Source organism: Manis pentadactyla, chromosome 5 (assembly GCF_030020395.1).
Source record: "Manis pentadactyla isolate mManPen7 chromosome 5, mManPen7.hap1, whole genome shotgun sequence".
In the NCBI taxonomy this organism is placed as follows: Eukaryota; Metazoa; Chordata; class Mammalia; order Pholidota; family Manidae; genus Manis; species Manis pentadactyla.
The window spans coordinates 40,588,963-40,601,810 of NC_080023.1; the positions used below are offsets into that span (position 1 = coordinate 40,588,963).

Consider the following 12,848-nt stretch of genomic DNA (forward strand, 5'->3'; position numbering starts at 1 on the left):
TTCAGTTACTCTCATTGCTGTTAACGTTATGGCTAATTATTATAGCTTCCTTAAAAATTAAAGTATTTTTAGCCACCTTAATTGTTTCACCGTGAACTCCCTACTCTAATGACTCTATTGACTGCTTTTTGCTTTGTTCATAAATTGGTACTTGCTACTATTTCATCCATCACTGTCATACTAAGAAGTTTAATCTGCTATATTTGTTTAACTTAAACAGTTTTATTCAGGCACTTTTTGAGCCTGACTTTGTAATACTTTTCCTATCATTTGCACTGTGTTCTTCCTGATAATGTAAACAGCAACTATTTTATATTCTTGCTCTTATGTGTCTTTCATGTTGGAGCTGACTCTTACGGTGAAGAATTCTGGGAAACAAGTGTTTCAAATAAATCTGTATTAGAAGTATTACTGTCAGAGTTGGAAATTCATTATTCTTTACTTGAACTGGATGATCTGATGAAAGCATTTCTTAGGAACTAGTTAGACTCTTTTGGATATGTATATCCTTTATTCCTCTGACCTGTCTTCCTTCCCTGCTTTTGGTTTAGAGTGATAAAATACTTCTTTTATCCAGTAATTTTTTTCATCCCATCTTTGTGCAAAACTTACGAGAACTCCTTGGATCCCCATTACTAGTTCACAAAGGAATTTTGTAAACATGGCATAATGTAGGAGAAATGAGCCTAATGTCCTTTTTTGTTTTATTCGTAAATCTCCAAGGAATCCTAATTTTCCTCAAATTACAGTTTTCTTGTTTAAGGAAAGGATTTTTTTTATTCAGGGAAAAGATGATGGTGTTTGCTAATAACTGTGAATTTGGGAGGGAGAAAACACATCATAAATTCATCTATTTATACAGCAGTTTTATTGACTATCTTGTAAAAGTTGAAATCCTCTAACATGTATTATTGAACACTACTTGCCAGTACTGTGTTAACAGCTTAATTGTTTCATGAGAGGGTAGATAAGTTATAGTTAAGTGAAATATGTTTTGTATTTATGCCACAGTGTATGAAGGAGTCTCTGTAACCCTCTTTATCCTTAACAAGGTCAATTTTTAATTTCAGTATTTGGGAATTTTACAGATAGAAAAGGACTGAATCAAAAGATACAATACTTAGTTAATTGCAATAGATGTTCAGTTTTTGTTTCATCAAAGTTTGAATCTTTTTCTTTTTTTAAGGTAATTTGAAAAGTTCATCAGACAGAAATCCTCCACTCAGTCCTCAGTCCTCTATAGACAGTGAGTTAAGTGCTTCAGAATTAGATGAAGATTCGATTGGATCCAATTATAAGCTAAATGATGTAACAGATGTGCAGATTCTAGCTCGGATGCAGGAAGAAAGTAAGTATTTTAATTGTTGAAGTTAGGTGTCTCATTACTACTATGCAGTTTTGTTGTGGGTATTAAATATGTCTTAAAGAAATAGTAATGTAGTAAGAGTAGAAATGTTGAAATCTCAGAGGCTTTTTCAACATATGGGCTTCTTTATTCATCAACTTGTTTTCAGAGATCATTTTATGTAGAGCAGTTTGCTGTGTGAGGAGCAAAGAAAGGCAGGTTATGCTCAGCCTCTGTATGACTGGTGATCAAACCCTATATGTTACTCTGCACTGGAACTCACTAGTATAGTTATGACTGTATTACTCTGTTTCCCTAGTGTAGACCAGAGTTCCTCAACGTTTTTTCATTATCGACCCTTAACGGGCCTTTTTAGACATTTTTACCTTTTGCCCACCATCCTCCCTTGAAATTCTAATCCCATAGATACACTCCATATCTCTTTATATATCATGAAGACCATAAACTATTATGATATCTAAAATTTTTCATACTTCAAGAATTAATTTTGCCCCCTTGGGGGCAAATATCACCACTCTAAGAATGTAAGGTATAAACTGTGAAAGAGACCTTCATGAAAAAATTGGAATTTTGACATTAAATGAAGCATGTGATGTTGCTTTGCACTGTGGTCCTTGCCACTTTTCAGGTCACAGACACCTTTGAGAATCCAATAAAAATTACGTCCTAGTCATCCCTAAAATGTACATATGCACAAACTTTTTCATATTTCAAGGATTCTTGATGCCTGGCTTTGATCTGAATGTAAATAATAGTGATAGTATTATTACCTATACATTTTATTATAAGATGCTACTGGCTTAATTGTGAGATAAGCAGTCTCTAAGGTGATCCCTTTAAACCTTTAAGTGAAAATCTTCGAAGCACGTATTTCAGAGCCTTGTCAGTTAGCTGAGGGTAAGGGAACATTGCTGTAATTTAGATAAAAAACTGTTTCAGGCCCATTCTTTATATATAAATACATAGTAAGTTCTATCAAGCTAGCACATTTATTAAGGAACTGCAGAATGTTTCTTACTCTGCTGATTCATTTCCCATTTTTCACACAGCTTCCCTTAGAAAGATAGACTTGGTGCTTGCTTTATTTATCTTTAGCCCTAGAAACTAATAAGGTGGTGCTTTTGTGTAATTTTGTATAATTCCTCACTGAGACTGTGGTATTGTCAGCTAGTGAGGGGCTAGTTACCGTCATGGCTGTGACAGAAGGACGCCTAACTAAGAGTAAACTCAATCATTTCTTCTTTGAGCCCTGACTTTAGACCCCAGTATTTTGTTCGGAACTCAACCAGCTATTTGATAGAGCTTTCATATTGTATGTTGGTAGCAAATGATAGAAATTTTAGCCTCACTTTAGTAATCTTTTCTAAGTTACCCACTTATACAAATACTTCTTTTCCTGATGAGTTAAAAAAAAATGCTAACAGTGTGTGATACCTCCTTGAAAACATCAGCTTTTTTTTCTTTTTGAGAATGATTTTCCATTTTACATCATTGTTTATGTAGTTTTTTGGTAACAGAAATGTAAAATTACATATTTGACTTGTTGCCTGGTTAAGCCCCCTTGTTTTGTTTTTTTTTTTTAAATATAAATGCTTATCTGGAGACTTTACCATTAAGAAAAATCATGGAATACCATGCAGCCCCCTCGTTTTTAAGATGAGAAACACACTATCCCATAGTGATTGTGACTTCCTTAAGATCCCCTTGTTAGTGGGGAGCCTGCATCAGGATCTGGGTTTTTCTTTTCTAAAACAGTGCTCTTTCACTGGTCTGCTGTCACTTTCATGCCATGTTTGCTATAACAAGATACTGAGTACCTTGTCGGTTATTATAGCAGTTCTCAAAACTGACTGAAGGTCTAGATGGGCTCCAGGAATCTGTAGTTTTACAGGTACCCTAGTGTGACTCTCAATCCACTACTTTGGGGAACCATATTGATAGCACTCTGTATGAATATATAACTTAAAAGTTTATATTCTACTTTATAACAGATATTTTAGACTATATTGCGAGTAGTTAGCAGGCCTTGCTCAATATGTTATCTAAATCCTATGCTTCTTTTGAATTGCCGTTTTTTTCTTTGTTGAATATGCGTCAACATTTGTTTTTATTTTAGAAGTTTTTGTACTATTTGAATTACTTCTAAGATTGCTTAGATGTTTCTGGATGTATCAAGATACATAGGGGACTCCTTTGAAAATTCTTACTTGATGGCTTAGAATTTAAACTTGTTTTATTCAAGTCTCTTGGGTTATGAAGCAATTGAAATTTCATTTATGCCCAAGTATTAAATTCCTAAGTGTGGGATAAAAGTTTCCCTCATCATCTTCATGAATAAGATTAATCCAGCGATTCAGTATATGGGGAGTTTATTTACTCACTGATGTATTCTTTCCACTGGTTGGACAGTAATTGTTTTCACTCAATACTTCTTTAATGTTAATCTCACTCAAATTTGCATTACTGTCTTTGGGAATAGAAATATTATTAAATTTATGGGTCTACTTGTAATATAGATTTCAGATTCAAGAAGAAATGTTGAAATTGAGCGAAGGTTTATAGGATTTCATTCAACTCAAAAATAACCTGTCGGTGTGGCTTATGTTGCATCATATGGGAAAATGTCTAAGATGATTCAGGTGAAAAGAGAGTTTTCCTTTACACGTTGTACCCCATTTCAATTTTTCAATGATAATCTCTTGCTTTTGAACCTTAAAAATATTTAAATGTATAAAAATTAAACTAAAGGAATAAAATAAACTAAAGAAATAAAATAACACATTCATTATTGTCAGGTCTCCGGCAAGAATATGCAGCCACTACGTCTCGGCGCAGTTCTGGTTCATCTTGCAATTCTACAAGACGGGGTACTTTTAGTGATCAGGAACTTGATGCACAAAGTTTAGATGATGAAGATGACAATATGCATCATGCAGTATACCCTGCTGTTAACAGGTTTTCACCATCACCACGCAATTCACCTCGACCATCACCTAAGCAGTCACCAAGAAACTCACCTCGTTCACGATCTCCTGCTCGGGGAATAGAATATAGTAGAGTGTCCCCACAGCCCATGATTAGCCGCTTACAGCAACCTCGCCTTTCGCTTCAGGGCCATCCCTCGGATTTACAGACAAGCAATGTTAAAAATGAAGGTAATTAGAATGTTTCTGGGAAAAGATGATCCTTTATATTTCATTATGAAAATACAATTTTTATCAAGGTTCTGTATTTCAGATAAGTGGATCAAGAATTTAGTCAGTTTACTGGTTTATTAATAGTGAATCAATAAAAAATAAAAGAGAAATTGTTTAATTTTTATTGGTTTTCTTTGTTCTACTCATGAAGTGATCTATAGCTGATGATACAGATTTTGATTTAAATAATGTATGGTTCTTTTTAAAGGTTCTCTGCTATGCATTTATAGAATTTGGATTGAGTTTATTTTTATAAGACATGTAATTCCTGTTTTTCTAAAATATGCAGAATGTTTAAATAAAGAATTTGATTTTTGAATCTCAATTAATAGTTTAATTCTTTCTCCATCTGAAAGAATGGTATTTTTTTAAAAATTGAAATTCTATTGTTATAGAAAAATTAAGACGCAGTCTTCCAAACCTATCCCGAACATCTAATACACAAGTTGACTCAGTGAAAAGCAGCAGAAGTGACTCAAATTTTCAAGTGCCAAATGGAGGAATACCTCGCATGCAACCTCAGGCTTCAGCCAGTAAGTGTCTTTCATGTATCAGTTATTTAAAGGAAAATGAAAATTATAGATATTAATTTTGTGCTGAATAGCAATGTTAAACTATTATAGTAAAGTGTAGAGATTAATTGCTATAAGATAATTAAGATACATTAAAATTTTAAATTTGTCCCTATTAGATACCCAGTTGTATTACTAATTATATCTGTATGAAATTGGTTTCTCCAGAATTTTAAAATAAGTAAAGTCTAGCTATTTAATATATAAATATAATTTATATATATAAATACATGTAATTATATATTTGTATATTTTTTTAAATGTTATTCATTCTAAATATATATAAAAACTTCACATTCTGCAATATTACACATTAAAAATGACAGGATTTGGGGGATAAATAGTCCTGAAACAGACCACTTAAAACCCAAGCAGCTTTCTTACTAGAGATCCTATAAAATCAATAATGATCCTGTAAACTCGCTATCACAATTAAAGACATGTTAAATTCTGAATGAATAAAACAAATACTTCAAATATAGGACTTCATATTTTTTAAAAATTGAAGGTAATTTGATGGAAAGAAGGGTTGAGACTGTTGAGTTAAGGAGACATATGCAACATAAACAAAAATCTGAGAGAATCATGCAGAAAGAACTTGGAAGGCAAAGTGGCCAAATTGTGCTGAGAAGTTATGTGGGAGTAGATGGGCACTGTGTACTTTACTGGGCAAGGTGATTGCAAAAGAATTGAACTCTTTACAAAAATTATTACTTATTAACTACGATAAATGTGAGCATGTAGTCAAACCAATTTTAAACAAACTATCAAAGTTATTTTTATAATCTTAGAAATGTTCAATATGCCCACAGCTCACCTCAGTCCTGTAGTCTGATGCACTCAGTTCCTTTGTAGCCTGTTACTGGCTATGGTTGATGTGGTCACTGTGATGTGGTCCTTCATTTTCTCAGAGCCGTAAGGAAGAAATGATAGAAACATGAGGTTATTGACTATTCGTTTATAACTTACTAACTTACTTTCAGTAATACAACTTTGAAAGCTTTCAATTCTATTTTAATTCCCTTTCACTCTGCTTTGGCTCCTTTGTGTTAGCTGATATTGTGTTAAGCCATTGTTACTTGGTGGCTCAGAAATTAACAGTCCAGGAAAAGATGTATTTGAATGAAAATAACTTTTGTAATAGTATTGGTAAACTTTTCTCATTTATAAGTTGCTTTTGATATTATTTACATTACAGAAACTCATAACATACTGTTCTGTACATACATAATCCTATTTAATCCTCAGAACAATTCTATGAAGTAGGTACAATTATTAACACAATAATTTATTATTTCCTAATTTTACAAATTACATATATCTCCATCCTCTTTACTGTCAGTACCAACTCTTTTACTCAGGGTTATTTTCTCATGCCCTAAAACATGCTCTTCATTTGAACTGTTCTAGTATGTCAAAGCTGCATGGAAATGAAAAATAATTTTTCACAAAAACATAAGAAAAAAAGAAAAGCTTAAGGACCTATGATAAAAATGTTAATAGTAGAAAACTATATTGACCATATCTTAAACTCTGTAATTACTTTCCCCAGTGGTAAAATCACCATTATATAATCACCTGCTGATTCCCTAGAATTTCCCACAGGTGAATTATTTTTTCTTTTTTCCCAGAAGTTGTTAATTAAGAAAAATTTATAGGGAAACATAATAAGATTCTAATCACTAATTACTTCTATGTGGAGTATATGTATGCAGTTTCATAATAGTTTCATAAAATTCAAAAATGCAGTTTTGAATAATGTACAGGCAGAAGAGAAAGTAAGGTACCATACTCTTTTAAAAAATTGTATATTCTTATTATATTTGTAGCTGTAGTGAGGATTAAAATGTCACAAACATGTATTTTAGTGTAAAGTCATTACTCACAAAAACGTATTTGGAAAGTAGTAACAATATTAGCAAGTTTAAAACTTAATAAAGTTTATTTTATAAAAATATTTAAAGCTTCTTGTTTGAAGTTAATACATCATGAAGCAAACTGTTATCTATTTTTCTTAAAATTTTACATTTATCTTTGATACATAAGAATATAGATATGTTAAGTGTTCTTCTAATTAGTGTGTGTGTATATGTATATTGTTTTCATAATAGCCGTTTTTATTTTGATATGTAAGTGTATGCAAATACTATCACAAGTTTTATACATTTTATATGTGAATTAGTATTTTTTATTTTTTGTATAAACCAGTTAGTATAATAGGTGTTGCATTTTGTTTTCTTTGAAGTATTTGTTTTTCCAGCTCTTTAGTGGTAAAGCTTTTGGTTCTTACTTGCTGGTCTGCATGAACCTAACTTTGCAAAGTTGCTGTTATTTCCACCTAAGGGACCACTACTTTTGCCTTGTTACTATGCCAATCACTGTTTTTATATGCTTATTTGCTGTGGCTGCATTATTGTGGATGCTGGCATTCAAATATGAGTATTATAAGAGCTCTAGTGTAATTTCCTTTTTATAGCTATTACCAATTTTTGACTTCTATATTTGGAAAATGTAAGTAACTTAAAAAGTTTAAGAAAACCAGAGCATTGCAGAGATCATGGATACATGTAATTTTATCAGCTTCTCCAGTTAACAGAAAGAGTGTTTGTCAGTAACAGAGCTTTTCAAGATGAGTGTCTTGCTTTCTAAGGCTGCTAGAGCACAGGTTTAACAGAAAGTTTAATTTTCAGAAAAATACTGAAATTACTGGTTCAGAAATAAGGAAAGAAAAGGGAGAAAACCCCCAAAAATCTCCTGGTTTAAAAAAGTAATAATAATTATGCTCAAACTTTGATTAATATTTTAAAATACTTACTTTGCATGTATTACCTCATTTGAATCCCACAGCAACCCATTTCTTTTTATAAAGAGGGAGCAGATATCCATATAAATTATATGTTTGATGTTATATAACTAGAAAAGTGGCAAAACCAAGCCGGATTACTCCCTCCTCCCAACTTCTCCTTGAGCCTCCTGATTTTCTCCCAATCATTGTTTTGATTATGTCCTTCTCACCCAACTGAATGAGTATGTATCTTGTAAAGTATTTTGGATGATTCTGTTGGAGCATGATTTGGGATTTGAACTATAAAATACTTTGTGAATTACCACAAAGGATTAAAATAATTAAGTGTAGTGTTTATTCATTTGTTTACATTTAGCCAAATGGAAGAATATTTTTGTATAGGATATTGAGTATACCCCCAGAGAAAAAGTATATAAGATCAATATTCTACTCTGGACCTCTCACTGAAGAGAGAGTTTCCAGAGCAGTGGTCAGCTTATGTATGCAGCAAGATTGCACTGAGGCCCCTGGGGAAGGAATTCTCATCCAGACTTCATTTAGAACCAAAACACTAAAATATTACACTTGAATTTTACATAATTATGAAACATAAACTGAAATTTTAAAAGTTACGATAAATATGTGTAATGCACTAATGTAAGAATGAATGAAATATTTGTAAAACTTCTGATTAAGAATAAGTAGTATGATATTGGGTCAATTATTCACAAAGGTATTTTATAAATACAGTTTTTCTGGCTCTTCTATAAATTCTGTTTGAATACGTCTGGGACTGAAACCCAGAATCTCTGTTTTTTAGACGTGTCTCAGCTGATTCTTGGGCCTATTCAAGTTTGAGAACCACTGTATTAGACTTCCACTGTGGAGCCTCTTGATTGTTTAGTTTAGATCTCTGGATTTTACCCTGTAGTCTATCACTTATGTGTTCCTTAATTACTTAACATATTTGCTTATTGGTTCTGTTCCACCCACTGGGAATATAAATATGAATGAAACAGCTTGGGCCCTTCAGTAGCAGGGAATGATAGGCAGGAACTTCTGAGAGAACAAGAGAGGCATTAAACTAAACAGTGTGAAGAGGTTTTCTGGGGAGATACTGAAAGCCATCTCAGAAAGCTATCTCAGATAGCTCAGGAGGAGCTTATGTGTTGCCACGCAAGGGAGGATAGATTTTCCTAGCAGTGGGATTGGTAATGAAGTCTTAAAGATGACACTGATTATAGTGGTTTTATATGACTAAAGGGTATGGTACAGAATAGTTAGTGTGTTCAGTGACAAAGAATGAGAAATGTAGGTAGGGGACAGATTGTCGGAGTTTTTAGTATCATATTAAGAAGTTTGAATTTCATCCTATAAGTGTAGGGAGCCATGGTAGGCTTTTAATCAAGGTTATTTCCTAGAAAATTCAATCTGTTATCAATGTGGAGAGTGAATTAGAGTTGAGAAGAGTCTAGAAATCACTTAGGCTATTGCATAATCGAGGAAAGAAATGAAGATCTGAACAAGGGCAGTGGTGCAGGGGGTGATAAGCTCTGAATGAATTTTTTTCTATACTTCTAATCAAGTAGAAATGTGACTGGGTTACACTGAGAAAATTGGATGCAGAGGAGAGGATTAAAGGATGACTGAATGAGAATTTGTAAGCAGTAAAAGGTTTGAAACAATGTCATGGGGAGGGGTTGGGGACAAAGGGACATTTTACATAACAGTAATTTTCATTTATAGTGGCTTCTGCTTATTTAGTACTTGGCACTTGGAGAAGATTATTTTTTATATACCCCCATGTAACAAATTATGTTCAATAATCATGAAATGGAATGAGTTATAATAATGTCCAGGAAAAAATGCAGATAGTGAAAACAATTTTTTTATGGAATTTTGTTTTATAACTGTGAAAAAAAAGATAAATAATAAAATCAACATTACAGTGAAAAGAAAAGATAATGGGTTCATACTTTTAGATTATATTAGTTTTTTTAAAGGAAAAAACTTACTTATTAGACTGTTATAGTACTGAATATTACACCTTCAGCTGCTGCAAATTTGTCAATTTCTTCAGAATTGATCTTTGCATATTGAGGCTCAATACACACTGTAGCCAAATTTATCAACTTCATTTAGATCAACTGAAGAACAGTCTTCAGTTTTTAATTCTGAAAGGTTTTTGTTTTTCACAAAGCAACTGCTGTATAAATAAGGAAAATCTTCAACATAAGATAAATGTAGCAGAGTCATAAAATCCCATTTTATAGGAAATTGTAAAAATTTCCATAATGTCTACATCCTTCCTTTGGGGATTAAGTCTAATGATTTTTAAGTGTCTTCATAGCTGAAAAATGTTAAATACGTACTCAAAGTGACATATAATGACAGAATTGAAGCAACTCATATTCTGTTTCATTGATTTGATAATCATCATTCCATCATTATTTCTAATCTGTCCAAATACAGGAATGTATCATTGTACCATATGGGTTGGAAGCACATATTCTGCTAAAGTGAGCTTAATTTTAAATGGCTATGAACTTACTCTTGAAAGAAACGTGTAGCTGAATCCACGTGTGTCAGGGGAGACTCTAAGTGGGAGTTCTCCTAATTATCTTCACATGACATGCAATGTTTAAAATTATTAAAATGTGCTAATTTAATCTTACATATATGTTATTAACAGAACAGTACCTGCAGCAGTTGTTTATAACTTAGGCCAACAAATTATTTTCTTTAGGGAGGAGCATTTATTAATAACATTGATTATTGTTGCTGGGACATGACAATAAAAAAACAAACCAAGCTTGTTTTATTTTTGTTTCTGAATTCCCGGCACCCACTCATTACCTGCATCTGGGGGCTGGAGGCAGCACTTTCACCACCCTGCCTTGATGTGCATGAATAAACTGGAAGGATTAGATGTAGAGAGACCCAAAAGGACACTGTTCTAGTCCAAAAATAGAGTGATGAAGCTCTGAATCAGGTATTTAGGAAATAGTGGGATGAAAAGGAAGGGACAGATCAATGGAATTTTAAGTAAGAAAACTGAGCTTGGATGATTTGGAAAATGGTGATATATGTTTAACAGAAATACAGAGGTTTTTGGAATTGATTTGTTGAGGAAACCATTAAATAATGTAGTAAGAGTAATTGTTTCACTGTGCCATCTTTGCTTCTCACAGTGGGGTCTTTTTAATTTGGAATTACATAAATATTAAAACAGAAACCAGGGAAACCATAAATATTTTAAAACAGCTAACACATGGAACTCTTATTTTAGAAAGATCTGGAGACTTTCAGTTTATCTGCTATGTTTTGCCACTGAAAAGGTGATTTTGTCTAGAAAACGGATCAAATTAAGCTTGATAATCAGATAAAATTTGTTTTATTTGAGTAACATTATGTGACTGTGTGGTACGTTATAAAAATCATTATTTCATTCTGCCAGATTTATTGTATCAGGCAAATTTAGAGTATATTGCCTGATTCTGTTTATAGTCTGATTCTTCAGGTGATTGGACAGTTTTCAATTGTTTATAGATGCTGTTGTTGTGACATTAAACTTGAGGGATGAATAAGGTCCATTAGAGTTACCATAGCTGTTAGCTTAAATAGGACCTTTCCAAAACATTGATTGTAAGCAATATGTGATATTAGTCTTTATTAAAAAATTGTAATGGTTAGTAGATAGTGTGGGTTGCCAGCATAAGTAGAGTCAGTACCTTCTGCCCTCATTTAATCCATTCCAATCACAGTGGCCTACTTCATTTTTCAAACATACAGGCACACTCCTACCTCAGGTCCTTTACCTTTGCTCTTCTTTCTGTCTGGAATACTTTCCCCAGATATCTATATGCTCACTTCCTCTCTTCCTTTGAATCTTTATGCAAATGTCATCTCAGGTAAATCTTTCCTAATCATCCTATTTATATTTGCGATTTAAATCTACTTTCTGTCCCCCTTTCCTACTTAGTTTTCTCATTAGCAACTATCACCATCTGGCAGGCCATATATTTTACTCTTTGTTTATTGTCTGTTTCCCCTTTCCGAGAATGTTAGGTCCATGAAAACAGGAACTTTGTCTGTCTAGTTGGCTAATAATCCCATTGCACTTAAAACAGTACCTGGAATAAAGTCGATTATTAACTATTGAAAAGATTTAGAGAAAGCAGCAACAAATGAATGAGTGAATTATTGAAAATACGAATGGTTGAAAACATGTATGAATAAATATATAAATGAATATGAGATAATGCATTATAAAATTGATGGGTTTATTTTTTAAGGTTTGGAGAATTTTTGCTAGTCTTCATGGCAATATTTAAGTTAAACTGGCATAAAATATTATTTAGCTATAGTAATGTGTTGAGTACTATAAAAATCAGGTACACTTGTTACTTTTTAAAGATGTTTGTTATCAGACAGTGAGAAAACAGTATTTTTTCAGCATTGATAAGGTTAAGCAATAGAGTGAAAGAGAAATTCTTCTTAATTCTCTTTGATCGTTATCAACTATATCTTTATCAACCCAGTGATTGTTTAAACTCTGGCCGGATTTATGATTGTAAGGTGGTATTTTGTTTTGTTTTGGCATATAAATCCTAGAGGTATATGAAATTTGACTTTCAAATCAGAGTGACATTTTATAGCCACTTAAATAGGTGACTGCCCTGGTAGGTGTGAGATTCATCAGTTCACTGTGGTGAGCTTTAAATAACTCTGGGTGGCTCTGGGCTGCTGCTAACATGCCAATTTTGTGAATTTCATTGCAATTAATAGATTAAGAGTTTTGAAGAAAGTTTCAAACTCCCCCTTAATCACTTTAAAAAGCAGATGCTCTGGCTCTTCCAAACCCCTCAACCCCACCAATATACACACACACACACACCCTCTCTAGCTACCTCATAGGCATATATGCA

At 32.8% G+C, this 12,848-nt stretch overlaps 1 protein-coding gene across 2 annotated transcripts in view; it reads left to right on the plus strand.

Annotated features, from left to right (window-relative positions):
- SLAIN2 (SLAIN motif family member 2) overlaps positions 1 to 12,848 on the plus strand; it is a 77,991-nt gene that overhangs the window by 42,032 nt on the left and 23,111 nt on the right. For both annotated transcript variants that reach the window (XM_036892517.2, XM_036892516.2), the window contains exons 4-6: positions 1,187 to 1,348; positions 4,162 to 4,521; positions 4,959 to 5,096. In XM_036892517.2, coding sequence (XP_036748412.2) covers positions 1,187 to 1,348; positions 4,162 to 4,521; positions 4,959 to 5,096 — 660 coding nt within the window. The remainder of the gene's footprint in view (positions 1 to 1,186; positions 1,349 to 4,161; positions 4,522 to 4,958; positions 5,097 to 12,848) is intronic.